The 16,792-nt window shown below is 37.2% G+C and overlaps 1 protein-coding gene across 7 annotated transcripts in view; it reads left to right on the forward strand.

Moving 5' to 3' along the window:
- Positions 1 to 16,792, forward strand: part of STXBP5 (syntaxin binding protein 5) — a 185,388-nt gene that overhangs the window by 78,406 nt on the left and 90,190 nt on the right. For all 7 annotated transcript variants that reach the window (XR_007127922.1, XM_047732215.1, XM_047732217.1 and 4 more), the window contains exon 9: positions 10,701 to 10,779. Coding sequence is in view for 6 of the 7 variants with exons in the window: in XM_047732215.1 (XP_047588171.1) it covers positions 10,701 to 10,779 (79 nt within the window). In the remaining variant the exon portion in view is untranslated. The remainder of the gene's footprint in view (positions 1 to 10,700; positions 10,780 to 16,792) is intronic.

A 16,792-nucleotide genomic window follows, 5' to 3' on the forward strand; every position in this document is an offset into this window, starting at 1 on the left:
TTTCCAAGCAAGATTCATGAAGAAAGATTACTATAAAAACTGCAAATTTTTTTACTTACAGAGATAATAAACCTACTCAGTTAGCATCCTTGTAGGGGGTGGTGAAGAAATTTTACTTATAAAGAAACAAAATTAGACTGGCTTTAAACTTTATTCTAAATTTGAATACTGGATGTAGGAGAGGAACATAGAAGAATATTGAGCAAGACAAAAGCTAAAATTTTTGTACCTAGCCAGGTTTTATGCGCAATACGTAAGCTCAAAACTTATAAAAATTCGGTGTATATACCATGTAATGCTCTTCTTTAAAAATTGTTCTAGGGGCGCCTGGGTGGCTCAGTGGGTTAAGCCGCTGCCTTCGGCTCAGGTCATGATCTCAGGGTCCTGGGATCGAGTCCCACATCGGGCTCTCTGCTCAGCAAGAAGCCTGCTTCCCTCTCTCTCTCTCTCTCCGCCTTCCTCTCCGTCTACTTGTGATCTCTCTCTGTCAAATAAATAAATAAAATCTTTAAAAAAAAATTGTTCTAGCCACTGGAAGATCAGTGGTGAATATTGAAATAAGTTAAATTGAGTTATAACTGAATAATTGTTTACTTCATGAAGCAAAATGCATACAAAGAATAACTTTTGGAAATAAATGTAAAATTTGTGTCTGTAATTTAAGTTCTATCAGTCTGACTCTCCTATTAGAGCTTTGGGGTGGTAGAAGAATAAAGGCCTGATGCTGGCCTTCTGAGCAACCATTTAAATTCTTTACTGAAAGCTCACGTATTTCTGAGCAGATTAAAATAGTGGTTGAAATTCTGCATTCCTTGTACAATGCGAGGGACTCCTTTTCCGATTTAGGCCTCCTTTTTTCCTACCTTTCTTTGTTTCTCAGTTTCCTCCCCCTTCCCCCCCAAAAAAACCAGCAATCCTCTTCAGTTCCTTGGTTTAGTGTTCAACTTACTCTGTCACTAGCCACTGGATTTTTGTAAATTAAGATGCTAATTTAATTAGAGGTTCAAGTTTCATTGCACTGTCATTTCATACAAAATGGGAAAGAGATGATCCCCTGGGATCTTGAGGCAGGATTAGATGCTCTTGTAAGTTGACAGGGCTGATTTATAAAAATGTAATGTAATAAAGGTGACATACTGTATTAGTGGGGAAAGAAATTATGGTTCAACAAATAGTGCTGCCAGGTGCATACTTCTATCACAACTCATCAGACTGTGCATTTTAAATATGTGCACTTTATTGTCCAGCAATTGCAGCTCAATAGAACTATAAAAATAGCTTTGAAATTATTAGAGGAAAAATATCTTCTCTGTGCCAAAATATACTTCAGAAAATAACTAAATGTAATAAGTGAAACTATAGAGCAATTTTAAGAAATTGCAAAAAAAAAAAGAAATTTATATGATTTCGATGTGGGAAAGAACTTCCCAATAAGCTCGAAACCAAGGAGGGGAATGATTAAAAAAGGGCTGGTAGCTTTTTTCATACATATACATACATATTAATTCATAAATGAAATCCTATCTTACCAGTTCCTTCTCCCTCAGCCTTCCCCCATGTTAGCAGCTCAGTGACTAGGTACAGTATATCAAAAAACTTACAGGTGTTCTTCAAAAATACATTTCTAAAATTATATATATGTACACACATATGTAAATATGAGGAGTTCTGCCATTATTTTGCATAAAATGGAATTATATTAATCTTTCTTGTATGTTTTCTTAATCCACTCTACTTGAGGATAGTCCCTTCATGTCATCTGGCATAGCTCTAATTCCTTCATTTTAATGGTCATGTAATAGCCAGTTTTGTTCCCAGTTTTTCACAAAGTATTCAGCCCTTCCAACATAATCAGTATTCACTTTATTTTCAGTTCTTGATCACTACAAGTTATGCTGTCATTACCATCTTGTACATATTTGATAGGCGTTGGTCCTTTTGTTTCTATGAAATAAATGCTTATGATTAGAATTGCTTTTCCTAAGAATTAGAGTTTTAAGTATGCCTGTTTTTAATTAATATTCTCAGACTGCCTTCCGGAGAGATTGTATTCTATGCACATTTCTTTCTGTCATGTACGTGTACCTCTTTGGCAGTGATCCTGCCAGCAGTAGGTATTATAGCCCATTTTACTTTCTGTATTTTACTTTTTTTTTTTTTAAACTTCCTCTTTTCTCAAGGTTTCAGAGTCAACCAGAGAGGAGTGACTGGGGCTTTCTTCTTTCTCAGGTATTTTCTGGGCATGCACATGACCTTGCACATGTGTGCAACCTTTTAGTCCTGGAGTGTGCTGTTTTTCAGGATTTACTTTTAATTCTTGCTCAGGCTCTTATTTGACTCACCTAAAACCACAGCCTTAGGCAGTTGTGATATGCCAGCAGATTGCTGTTATTTCTGTGATGCCCCGGAAGTGTGAGGCCTTCTATCCCTCTGAGCTGATGTCTGTTGCAAATGAAATTGCCAGGACACCCTGGGAATAGAGGTTTCCAGGGAACTGCGTTGGGACAGAATATTGATTGTGATCTTAGGGAAGCTGGTTTTAATGGAATTGCAAAAAAAAAAAAAATCAGCACTGATTAGTTTGCTGATACTATTGGATTTTCACGTCTGCCTAGCCACCTAGCTAGGGAGTGAGGAAGATGGGAATAACCCTTATCAGAATGTTCTAGCCCTCCCTGTCTTAACCAAGGTTTAGTCATTTCTATTGGGTAGACAAGGTTCCACTTGTTTTGTGGCTTCAGTTTATTTCCAGGGTTCTGAAGTGATTAACTTTAGTTGTGCTACTATTTCAGTTTTTGTGGGAGAGGTCCTTTTGGGTTCACAGAGGTCCTTACTTTGTCATTCTGGAAGTCCCATTTCTTTTCCTAATTTTTTTCACTATTCATAGGTAGTGAGTCCACCGTGTAAACTCAAGTCACTTTGTGCAAATCAAAGAAAAGCTGTTCGAACTCTGATTACATTGAATTTGTGAATTAATTTTAGAAGAATTGACATTTTAGGATCTTAAGTTTTCGCAACTGGAAACATGATTTTGATGACTTAAAGGTATACTTCTATGCAGTTTAACATTTTTCTAAGAATTCAGTCATAAATGACACGAGGAAAGATGTTTGTAGCATATGATGGATACAGTATTAAGCTTTGAATATAAAATTTATTTTTAAATGTAAAGAAGATAAAATACAAGCATAGGAAAAACATAAACGATTTTAAAAAGAAGACATACAGATGACCAGAAAGTTGAAGAATATTCTAGAGATTAAAACAATACAAATTAAAATTAGATACCCTTTCTGATCAAAAACAAACAAAAAAAATAGCATTGTTAGGGAAGAATGTGACAAACTGTGGTCTTTTTTTTTTTTATCTTTTTTTTTTTTAATTTTATTTTTTATAAACATATAGTATATTTTTATCCCCAGGGGTACAGGTCTGTGAATCTCCCGGTTTACCCACTTCATAGCACTCACCATAGCACATACCCTCCCCAATGTCCATAACCCCACCCCCCCCTCAACCCCCCTCCCCCATCAACCCTCAGTTTGTTTTGTTAGATTAAGAGTCACTTATGGTTTGTCTCCCTCCCAATCCCATCTTGTTTCATTTACTCTTCTCCTACCCCCTTAACCCCCCATGTTGCATCTCCTCTCCCTCATATCAGGGAGATCATATGATAGTTGTCTTTCTCCGATTGACTTATTTCACTAAGCATGGTACCCTCTAGTTCTATCCACTTCGTTGCAAATGGCAAGATTTCATTTCTTTTGATGGCTGCATAGTATTCCATTGTGTATATATACCATATCTTCTTTATCCATTTGTCTGTTGATGGACATCTAGGTTCTTTCCATAGTTTGGCTATTGTAGACATTGCTGCTATAAACATTCAGGTGCACGTGCCCCTTCGGATCACTACGTTCGTATCTTTAGGGTAAATACCCAGCAGTGCAATTGCAGGGTCATAGGGTAGTTCTATTTTCAGCATTTTGAGGAACCTCCATGCTGTTTTCCAGAGTGGTTGCACCAGCTTGCATTCCCACCAACAGTGTAGGAGGGTTTTCCTTTCTCCGTATCCTCGCCAGCATCTGTCATTTCCTGACTTGTTAATTTTAGCCATTCTGACTGGCGTGAGGTGATATCTCATTGTGGTTTTGATTTGTATTTCCCTGATGCCGAGTGATATGGAGCACTTTTTCATGTGTCTGTTGGCCATCTGGATGTCTTCTTTGCAGAAATGTCTGTTCATGTCTTCTGCCCATTTCTTGATTGGATTATTTGTTCTTTGGGTGTTGAGTTTGCTAAGTTCTTTATAGATTTTGGACACTAGCCCTTTATCTGATATGTCATTTGCAAATATCTTCTCCCATTCTGTCAGTTGTCTTTTGGTTTTGTTAACTGTTTCCTTTGCTGTGCAAAAGCTTTTGATCTTGATAAAATCCCAATAGTTCATTTTTGCCCTTGCTTCCCTTGCCTTTGGCGATGTTCCTAGGAAGATGTTGCTGTGGCTGAGGTCGAAGAGGTTGCTGCCTGTGTTCTCCTCAAGGGTTTAGATGGATTCCTTTCTCACATTGAGATCCTTCATCCATTTTGAGTCTATTTTCGTGTGTGGTGTAAGGAAATGATCCAATTTCATTTTTCTGCATGTGGCTGTCCAATTTTCCCAACACCATTTATTGAAGAGGCTGTCATTTTTCCATTGGACATTCTTTCCTGCTTTGTCGAAGATGAGTTGACCATAGAGTTGAGGGTCTATTTCTGGGCTCTCTATTCTGTTCCATTGATCTATGTGTCTGTTTTTGTGCCAGTACCATGCTGTCTTGATGATGACAGCTTTGTAATAGAGCTTGAAGTCCAGAATTGTGATGCCACCAACTTTGGCTTTCTTTTTCAATATTCCTTTGGCTATTTGAGGTCTTTTCTGGTTCCATATAAATTTTAGGATTATTTGTTCCATTTCTTTGAAAAAAATGGATGGTACTTTGATAGGAATTGCATTAAATGTGTAGATTGCCTTAGGTAACATAGACATTTTCACAATATTTATTCTTCCAATCCAGGAGCATGGAACATTTTTCCATTTCTTTGTGTCTTCCTCAATTTCTTTCATGAGTACTTTATAGTTTTCTGTGTATAGATTCTTAGTCTCTTTGGTTAGGTTTATTCCTAGGTATCTTATAGTTTTGGGTGTAATTGTAAATGGGATTGACTCCTTAATTTCTCTTATTTCTGTCTTGTTGGTGTACAGAAATGCAACTGATTTCTGTGCATTGATTTTATATCCTGACACTTTACTGAATTCCTGTACAAGTTCTAGCAGTTTTGGAGTGGAGTCTTTTGGGTTTTCCACATATAGTATCATATCATGTGCGAAGAGTGATAGTTTGACTTCTTCTTTGCCGATTTGGATGCCTTTAATTTCCTTTTGTTGTCTGATTGCTGAGGCTAGGATTTCTAGTACTGTGTTGAATAGCAGTGGTGATAACGGACATCCCTGCCGTGTTCCTGACCTTAGCGGAAAAGCTTTCAGTTTTTTTCCATTGAGAATGATATTTGCGGTGGGTTTGTCATAGATAGCTTTGATACTATTGAGGTATGTGCCCTCTATCCCTATGCTTTGAAGAGTTTTGATCAGGAAGAGGTGCTGTACTTTGTCAAATGCTTTCTCAGCATCTATTGAGAGTATCATATGGTTCTTGTTCTTTCTTTTATTAATGTGTTGTATCACATTGATTGATTTGCGGATGTTGAACCGACCTTGCAGCCCTGGAAAAAATCCCACTTGGTCGTGGTGAATAATCCTTTTAATGTACTGTTGAATCCTATTGGCTGGTATTTTGGTGAGAATTTTTGCATCTGTGTTCATCAAGGATATTAGTCTGTAGTTCTCTTTTTTAATGGGATCCTTGTCTGGTTTTGGGATCAAGGTGATGCTGGCCTCATAAAATGAGTTTGGAAGTCTTCGTTCCATTTCTATTTTTTGGAACAGTTTCAGGAGAATAGGAATTAGTTCTTCTTTAAATGTTTGGTAGAATTCCCCTGGGAAGCCGTCTGGCCCTGGGCTCTTGTTTGTTGGGAGATTTTTGATGACTGTTTCAATCTCCTTACTGGTTATGGGTCTGTTCAGGTTTTCTATTTCTTCCTGGTTCAGTTGTGGTAGTTTATATGTCTCTAGGAATGCATCCATTTCTTCCAGATTGTCAAATTTGTTGGCGTAGAGTTGCTCATAGTATGTTCTTATAATCGTCTGTATTTCTTTGGTGTTCGTTGTGATCTCTCCTCTTTCATTCATGATTTTATTGATTTGGGTCCTCTCTCTTTTCTTTTTGATAAGTCTGGCCAGGGGTTTATCAATCTTATTAATTCTTTCAAGGAACCAGCTCCTAGTTTCGTTGATTTGTTCTATTGTTTTTTTGGTTTCTATTTCATTGATTTCTGCTCTGATCTTTATGATTTCTCTTCTCCTGCTGGGTTTAGGGTTTCTTTCTTGTTCTTTCTCCAGCTCCTTTCGGTGTAGGGTTAGGTTGTGCACCTGAGACCTTTCTTGTTTCTTGAGAAAGGCTTGTACCGCTATATATTTTCCTCTCAGGAATGCCTTTGTTGTGTCCCACAGATTTTGAACCGTTGTGTTTTCATTTTCACTTGTTTCCATGAATTTTTTCAATTCTTCTTTAATTTCCTGGTTGACCCATTCATTCTTTAGAAGGATGCTGTTTAGTCTCCATGTATTTGGGTTCTTTCCAAATTTCCTCTTGTGATTGAGTTCTAGCTTCAGAGCATTGTGGCCTGAAAATATGCAGGGAATGATCCCAATCTTTTGATACCGGTTGAGACCTGATTTAGGACCGAGGATGTGATCTATTCTGGAGAATGTTCCATGTGCACTAGAGAAGAATGTGTATTCTGTTGCTTTGGGATGAAATGTTCTGAACATATCTGTGATGTCCATCTGGTCCAGTGTGTCATTTAAGGCCTTGATTTCCTTGTTGATCTTTTGCTTGGATGATCTGTCCATTTCAGTGAGGGGAGTGTTAAAGTTCCCTACTATTATTGTATTATTGTCGATATGTTTCTTTGATTTTGTTATTAATTGGTTTATATAGTTGGCTGCTCCCACGTTAGGGGCATAGATATTTAAAATTGTTAGATCTTCTTGTTGGACAGATCCTTTGAGTATGATATAGTGTCCTTCCTCATCTCTTATTATAGTCTTTGGCTTAAAATCTAATTGATCTGATATAGGGATTGCCACTCCTGCTTTCTTCTGATGTCCATTAGCATGGTAAATTCTTTTCCATCCCCTCACTTTAAATCTGGAGGTGTCTTCGGATTTAAAATGAGTTTCTTGTAGGCAACATATAGCTGGGTTTTGTTTTTTTATCATTCTGATACCCTGTATCTTTTTATTGGGGCATTTAGCCCATTAACATTCAGGGTAGGTATTGAGAGATATGAATTTAGTGCCATTGTATTGCCTGTAAGGTGACTGTTATTGTATATTGTCTCTGTTTCTTTCTGATCTACTACTTTTAGGGTCTCTCTTTGCTTAGAGGACCCCTTTCAATATTTCCTGTAGAGCTGGTTTGGTATTTGCAAATTCTTTCAGTTTTTGTTTGTCCTGGAAGCTTTTAATCTCTCCTTCTATTTTCAATGATAGCCTAGCTGGATATAGTATTCTTGGCTGCATGTTTTTCTCATTTAGTGCTCTGAATATATCATGCCAGCTCTTTCTGGCCTGCCAGATCTCTGTGGATAAGTCTGCTGCCAATCTAATATTTTTACCATTGTATGTTACAGACTTCTTTTCCCGGGCTGCTTTCAGGATTTTTTCTTTGTCACTAAGAATTGTCAATTTTACTATTAGGTGACTGCATGTGGACCTATTCTTATTGGTTTTGAGGGGGGTTCTCTGAACCTCTTGGATTTTGATGCTTGTTCCCTTTGCCATATTGGGGAAATTCTCTCCAATAATTCTCTCCAATATACCTTCTGCTCCCCTCTCTCTTTCTTTTTCTTCTGGAATCCCAGTTATTCTAATGTTGTTTCATCTTATGGTGTCACTTATCTCTCGAATTTTCCCCTCGTGGTCCAGTAGCTGTTTGTCCCTCTTTTGCTCAGCTTCTTTATTCTCTGTCATTTGTTCTTCTATATCGCTAATTCTTTCTTCTGCCTCATTTATCCTAGCAGTGAGAGCCTCCATTTTTGATTGCACCTCATTAATAGCTTTTTTGATTTCAACTTGGTTAGATTTTAGTTCTTTTATTTCTCCAGAAAGGGCTTTTATATCTCCCGAGAGGTTTTCTCTAATATCTTCCATGCCTTTTTTGAGCCCAGCTAGAACCTTGAGACTCGTCATTCTGAACTCTAGATCTGACATATTACCAATGTCTGTATTGATTAGGTCCCTAGCCTTTGGTACTGCCTCTTGTTCTTTTTTTGTGGTGAATTTTTCCACCTTGTCATTTTGTCCAGATAAGAGTATATGAAGAAGCAAGTAAAATACTAAAAGGGTGGCAACAACCCCAGGAAAATATGCTTTAACCAAATCAGAAGAGATCCCAAATCGTGAGGGGGGAGAAAGGGGGTAAAAAGAGGTTCAGAAAGGAAAAAAAAAAAAAAAAAGAAACAAAAAAAGAAAAACGAATAAAAATGAAAAAATATAAAAAGGAAAAAAAAATATATGTATATTAGATAAACTAGTTAAAAAACATTAAAAAAGAAAAGGGTAAAAGTTAAAAAAATTTAGCAGAAGAAGAGAAAAAAATTGAAAAAGAAAAAAAATTAAATTAACTGCAAGGCTAAAGAATCATGGGGAGAAAGCCATGAGTTCCGTGCTTTGCTTTCTCCTCCTCTGGAATTCCGCTGCTCTCCTTGGTATTGAAACTGTACTCCTTGGTAGGTGAACTTGGTCTTGGCTGGGTTTCTTGTTGCTCTTCTGGGGGAGGGGCCTGTTGTAGTGATTCTCAAGTGTCTCTGCCCCAGGCGGAGTTGCACTGCCCTTACCAGGGGCCGGACTGAGTAATCCGCTCGGGTTTGCTTTCGGGAGCTTTTGTTTCCTGAGCGCTTTCTGTGGAGTTCCGGAGGGCGGGAATGAAGATGGCCGCCTCCCGGTCTCCAGCCCGGAGGAGCCGAGAGCCCGGGGCCCCACTCCTCAGTGCGCCCTCAGAGAACAGCGCCCAATTACTCCCGTCACCCTGCCTCTGGCTGCGCTCCAAGCTGACCGAGCCTGCGACCGGTTCAAGGTAACCCCGAGTTTAGAGCTCACTCCTCGGCTCTGTCTCTGTAGCCGGCATCCCCGTTCTAATACCTGTAAGCTCTGTGACACTCAGACACCCCCGATCCTTCTGTGACCCTGCGGGACCTGAGGCCACGCTGACCCCCTCGTGGGCTTCACCCCGGTTAAGCCTCTGGAGCGATGTCCCTCAGCGGAACAGACTTTTAAAAGTCCTGATTTTGTGCTCCGTTGCTCCGCTGCTTGCCGGGAGCCGGCCCCTCCCCCCACAGTCTATCTTCGCAGTCGCTTTGGATTCACTTCTCCTCCAGTCCTACCTTGCAGAAAGTGGTTGGTTTTCTGTTTCTAGAATTGTTGTTCTTCTTCTCTTCGATCTCCCGTTGGATTTGTGGGTGTTTGCAATCTTTAGATAAGCTATCTAGCTGATCTCCGCTACCTGAAGTAGTCTCAGCCTGCTACTTCTCCGCCATCTTCCATTTACCTTGACAAACTGTGGTCTTAAACAACTAATCGAAGTATGAATTGCTACAGTGTGTTTGGAATACAGTTTGACCCAGATACCCGTTTTCCTAAGAATTAAGCCTAAGGAAAAATCATTAATTTACTCACTTACTAGTTACTGAGCACCCACCGATATGTCAAACAATACTTGACACCAGGGATACATCAGCAGAAAGCGCACATACACTTGAAAAACGTTTGCTTTCACGGAATTTACATTCTTCTTGGTGAGTCAAACAGAAAACAATGAAATTTTAAACAAAAGTTTATTAGAATGAGCTATCTGTATTATGGGTGGTGTGGGGAAGCTGGGAAAGAAGTATTGGGATAAGGGCATGTGTCTAGGATCTCCAAAAATAAGATATTAATATTGAGAATGATCTCTAAAAATGAAGATATGTTTTATTTTCTTTATATTTTTCTGAGTTGTTTCTACAATTAACATGTCAGAAATAGCAGGAATCAAACTTTTTTAAAAAATAAGGTATAGAGGTTGGTTTATTTTAGCAGTCTTTTTTGGACATTACAATAGATGGATTTTACCTTAGGAGAATACATATAAATGAAGTTATTAGCATAGGTTTTAATTTTGCAACTGTCACACTTGGGTAAAACATGATTTAGATTTGTTTTCTCAAATCTAGCTATTTTAAACTTGAATTCATTTAGAAATTAAAATTCTCGTTGCTTATCTGCAATTAGGAACATTGGGAAGGCTATCAATATATTTTGCAAGAATTTTGTCACATAAATGTCATTATTAAATTACTCTTACGTTTCAGCACTGAATTTCAAACAGTAGATTTACTTGGTTATTTTAAATATTTTATATTAAAATACTTATTTTCAAAATCATTTTAAAATTTTTATGGTGTATTTCATTTTACTTTCATTTTATATATAAATTATCAATATAAGAATTTAGAATAACTTAGAATTCTAGAATTTAATGCAGGAAAATATATTTTAGGAAAACAATTAAAGGATGGGAAGAAGCCAGAACCCTGCAAACCTATCCTCAAGGTGGAATTCAAAACGACTAGATCTGGGTAAGATTTTACTTCATTGCCAATATTCATTGCATATAATTACTCAAATAGCACTAAGGGCTATTTTATCATTATGTTGTAAAGCCTACTTTAGAATTGTCTAGCTCAGTCTTAAAATTTTATGCATTCTTTATTTAACAAAAAAACTAAAATTGATAAGTTTAGGATAAAGTATTTCTTTGTTTTCTCTTTGTCTTTACTAGTTTGTAACATATCTTGGAAACTTTGAATAATCTTTCTTGTCAAATGTTATACATTCTTTTAGTCTTCAGTAATGGTGTTTATTCACTACTGAAAATTGTGGAATAAGCAGTGAAAAATATTTAAACTTAACCTATTTATGATATATATGTTAATTATGAAAGTTAGATGTATTCTTCAAAAATTAAATCTCATAAGAATATTTGACAATTACAAAAATACATACAGCTTAATATTAAAGGAAGTTTGTCAGTTTGTATTTTATATTTTTTATATGTACCAAATGTTTAAAAATACAATAAAGGAAAAAAAATTATAAATGTTTCTTTGAAAATGCCACATTCCATTAACCCCTAAAAAATGCCTTTTATTTGTGTTCTAGTTCCTGGGAAAAGTGTGTGGTTTTATTTAGTACAGCTGTGTAAGAGAGTGAATTTACTTAGTATATATACTGCATTGGTTCCCAGACTGTGGTCCTTGGCTAGCAGCATTAGCTGAGAACTTGTTAGAAATTCAAAATCTCAGACTCTACTCCAGACCTTCTGAATCAGATACTCTACCTTTGGCTGGAGCCAACTGATCTGTGTTTTAATTAGACCCACAGGAGATTCTGATACATGGAAGTTTAGAACCACTGATGTATGTTTTTATATAGTTTGTTTTGCTATAGTTATATAGCAGTTTATGACCACTGCTTGTTAAAACTGGCTTACTTCCCTTTGTAATTTGCCATTCTTCTAATCATAATCATTTCAGCCCTATTCTCATTTGAGAAAAATTAGTAAGCTAAAGAATTGTTAAGATTGCTATTATTTGTCCTTGATCCTCATTAGCCTTCTTCTGGGATTCAAAAGATGTACTATGTTCCAAAAGGAGGTTGAATGAACTCCAAAAGGAGTGCCATCTGTTTAATTGACTGTGGCACCCTCACTGTGAGACCTTTGGCATAGAGTTACTTGATGTCTTTGTGCTTCAGTTTTGTTAGTTATGACATGAATATGATAATATGTCCGAAGGTCATTGTGACGACTTAAGTAAGACAGTCATATATTGAAAATATTTTGCAGAGTGTCTGGTACATAATAAACTTTCCATCAGTAGTTGCTCTTACTGTTTCTAGGAAAATTCCTACTACCAATTGATTTTTTTTTTTTTGCCATAATTTGTTGTATGGCAAAGGAATATAAGTAGGAAAAGCAATGACAGCCAAGAAAAAAAAAAATGTGTGTGAGGAGAACCAGAAAAAAACCTGTTTCTAGTTTATAATGAAGCATCAAATGAATTGTCTAAACATTTAAATTAACAGTGCTTATTGTCTTCTGAATTATCTGTTCATTTTAACAAATACTGATTGGCAACAAAGATAAAAGTCCAGGGAAGTTCTTTATTTTCTTTCCCCTCTCTGTGATGTACCTATTCCTGGTTTTGATTCTTATAAATGGTAGTACTTATGTTTTCAGTTTCTTCAGGATGGCAGCAATATTTTTTCTTCCATAAGATCAGACATGAAAAAAAGAAGTCTAGCTCTTTTGCATGCATTTGAAGATACTTTTGTGTGTGTGTGTGTGTGTGTGTGTGTGTGTGTGTGTGTGTAGATACTTTTAAATAGATCAATAGGATCACTCTCTGAGAACATTCTTCACCAGCTTTCCAATTTCTTTTTCACCTGGGTTAGGACATGCAATAAATTAAAAGGTTCTTCTTTCATCAGGGCCTTTTTCCTTGTGACTGTTCCCTAGAATTCCAATGTGTAGCCAATGTTGAGAACTACTGCATCCCTCATTGCACCTATAGCAGAATCACCCTCTATTAAATAAGTTAGTCAGCTCTCACCTTTTCCTTTTCCTAGCAAGTGTCTTGACCAGGTGCCAGCTAAAGGGATTCAGGTTGGCAGCAGGGAATGTTGGCAAATTGCCAGATTTGCCTTCCTTCCATCCTCAAGATCTTCTGTGTTTTCTTTTTCTTTTTCTTTTTTTTTTTAAACCAAGAAATCATTCTAGGCAGAAAGATTCCCTTTCATCCTTTATAGCTTAGCAATAATATCACTGCTTTGAGGATGTTTTGGCCATGGTACCTAGGTTGGGTCCTCAGTAATACAGTCTGAAAGTATGCTATGTGTTTCCTTTCTAGAATTTGTACTTGTCACTAATAATGAAATTATTTGTTAAATGTATGCCTTCCCCTTTAAATATTAGCTCAGTGAAAGCATGAGACACATCTGTCTCACTTCTACTTGTCCTTGCGTAGTGTTACTGAATATAAGGAAGAAGAACATAAGCTGGTGTTTAGAAAAGTGTAACCATGAAGAATTAGCTGTTATAGGTTAACAATAACATAATTAACTCTGAGGGAAAGGTACACTCTGACAAAAAATGGAATCGAGATTTGTCTCTTTTATTTTCTAGTAAATAAAAGCATGTATTACATTGGGAGAGACCAGATTTTTCCTTGACATAGTGAATAGTAACAATATAATTAATACAGCATTTTAAAAGCACTTTTATTAAAGATAGAGAACTATTCTTCATAGCCAGTTCTTAGTAAAAAGTCAAAAGTTAAATGTTAAGTCAGTTCTCTTGAAGTTGGTTTTTTGAAAAACTGGTGTGACCCAAGTGTGAAGTGCTACAGCCAGTGGTGTTTGAGCAAAGTGACTAAGAGTGAACTCTGGAGCTGGCCCACCTGGGACTGATCCTTCTTCAACTACCTGCTCATTGTGCCATCTTGGGCAAATCGACTGAGCTTTCTGTGTGTGTTTCTTTATCTGTAAGATGGGAATAATAATAATAATAGTATCTACCTCAAAGGGTAATTAAGAAGATTAAGCAAATAATGAAGCACTTGGAAATACTCTTTCATCCAGTTGTCTCACATATCACTAGTCTCAAAACAGCATTTGATAACCCCTGACAAACATCAGCTTTTCCCTGGTTTTCCTTTCAGAGAGTTGATGTGCAAGCTGCAAGGTTGACAAGACTATAACTACACTATAACAAGACTATAACTATAGAACTAATATTCTTCTGTAGATTGAGAATTCTCTTGTTCTGTGACTTAGTGCAACATTTATTTATTTATTTGACACACAATGTTACATTAGTTTTGGTAGTACAAATGCAACAATTCTGTGCTTTGTGCTATGCTTACCACAGTTGTCACTACCGTCTGTCACCACACAACACTATTATAATACCATTGACTGTATTCCATATGCAGTATCTTTCATCCCTGTGACTTATTCATTCTGTCACTGGAAGTCTGTAATGCCCGCTCCCTTGACCCATTTTAGCTGTTCCCTCACCCCTGATATTTTGTTTGTTTTTAAATAGTAGATAGTGGTCATCTGTAAGTGGGTTGTGAAAATATTTTTGTTGGTTGTGACATCAGTTTTTAACTTCTAGACTAGAATAAGAAATAGAGTACACTGCACATTTTAAGGTTAAATATTGGTTCATGAAACTTGTTCAGTTGTATGTACTAATATATCCATATACTGTATCATGAAGTAAAGTATACTTCTTACTATGAGTCATAATTATCTTATTTGAGAGCCCCTGATTTAGTGAAAATAACTGAGTTTGGGTTCTCAGACTTAGGTTCAAATCCCAGTTCTGCCACTCACAACGGCTCTATTGTCTTTGGCAAGTTGCTTAACATCGCTGAACCTCTGTCCTTACCTCAGTGAAATAGGGATGGTAATTTCCACTTAATAAAATTGTTGTAAAGACTTGAAAGAAAAATATAATGTGTTTGGCATGTGGTAGATGTTTGGTAAATTGTAGTCCTTTTTCCCTCTACTTCTACCTTTTCATTTCACTATTAGACTACATAGGAAGTTACAGGCAGGGCCAAATTTTCAACAAGAATAAACTCAGGAAAGGTTCAAGTTTTCAAACAGGTATTCACTTGAACTCCTTAGAGTTTTACACAATGAGCATTAGAAGTTAGTCTCTCTCTTTCTTTTTTTCCCCCCCCAATTTTACTCATTTATGAGAACACATGAGCAGAGAAGGGGCAGAGGTAGAGGGAGAAAAAAATATTCTTTTTTAAGATTTTATCTATTTAACACAGAGAGATTACAAGTAGGCAAAGAGGCAGGCGGGGGGCGGGGGAAGCAGACTCCATGCTGAGCAGAGATCCTGATATGGGGCTCGATCCCAGGACCCTGAGATCATGACCTGAGCTGAAGGCAGAGGCTTAACCCACTGAGCCACCCAGGCTCCCCTAGAGGGAGAAAATCTTAAGCGGTCTCTGCATTGAGAAGAGAGCCCTATATGGGGCTTGACTCCACAGCCCTGAGATCATGATCTGAGCCAAAACCAAGAGTCAGACACTCAACTGACTGAGCCACCCAGGCACCCCGGAAGTTAGTGTCTTTTAAGAAATGGGCTACCATTCAAAGAATTACCAGTTTTGGGGGGGAACATCTATGTTTGGGAACCTAAAATTGAATGTTATCACAGTTAAAAATGTCAGTTTAGTCACATTTGGAGAACCATGTCTAAGAATTAATTTACTCCCTTTCCTTATAACACATACTATGGCTAACTATTTGTGTATAGGGCCAGAGAATAAATATTTGCAAGCTGTTCTGGTCTCAACTGGCAGCTATCCAGTTCTGCTATTGTAGCCCAGAAGCAGCCATAGACAACTCATAAATGAAAGAATACAAGTGCGTTCTAATAAAACCTTCTTTATAGACACTGAAATCTGAATTTCCTTTAATTTTCATGTATTATGAAATATTCTTTTGTGTATTTTTTTCAACTATTTAAAAATGTAAAAATCATTTTTAGTTTGCAGGCCATACCATACAAAAACAGGCAACGGGCCCTAGTTTGCTGACTCCACCCACCCCAGCCTGATATGCACACATATACATGCACGATATATCTGTTTATCTGTAAACAAATTTGAGCCCCCTCCCCAATGTGGTACCTGAATTTGTTTTTAACTAGTTTAGTAGATGATTTTTTAAATTTCATATGTACACTAAAAGCTATAGGTGGATTGCCTATATAAGAATATGAAAAAAACACAGAGGCACCTGGATGGCTCAGTCAGCTAAGTGTCTGACTCTTGATTTTGGCTCAGGTCATGATCCTTAGGGTTGTGAGGTTGAGCCCCACCCACGTTGGGTTTCTTGCAGGGTGATTCTCTCTCTTTCTGAACCCCCCCCCCCCCCCCGCTCCTCCCCTGCTGGCACACACAACATGTGCGCACAGTCTCGCACTCTCTCTCTCAAAAAAAAATTTTTTTTGAAAAAACAAAAACAGACTAATAAAAACTCAGGATACATTTATAATACTCTAGTTCTAAAAATATCTAAAAATTTATTTCAGTAACATCCACAAACTTGGTACCAGTGAGTTTCCCCAACTGCTACTAGAAGTGTATCCATTGAGAGAACCCTAACTTTCTGAAGCCCAAAACAAACTCCCTCATGCAAAAAGATTTTTTCCCCCAGAACACAGGCTTGCCCTCAGTTTTTCTTTCTCAGCTCTAGATTTTTCTTAAATAACTGTGTCTATGCAATAATCCATAGTAACACTTATGCTGTGCTTACTATTTGCCAGACACTATTCTAAGTGCTTTATATATCTTAATTTATTTAATCTTAGCAAGCATTCTATGAGGCAAGTATTATTACCTTTGGCTTATAGATGAGGAAACTGAAACGAAGACATTGAGTAACTTGCCCAAAGTCATACAAGCCATAAGTGGAAGACCCCAGATTTAATTAAGTCTGTACTCTTACTTTACTTCCTTTTTAATGAAACCTACTCTGTTCACATTAACCACCAAGCCCCAAGAT

The sequence above is a fragment of the Lutra lutra genome, chromosome 6, assembly GCF_902655055.1.
Source record: "Lutra lutra chromosome 6, mLutLut1.2, whole genome shotgun sequence".
In the NCBI taxonomy this organism is placed as follows: Eukaryota; Metazoa; Chordata; class Mammalia; order Carnivora; family Mustelidae; genus Lutra; species Lutra lutra.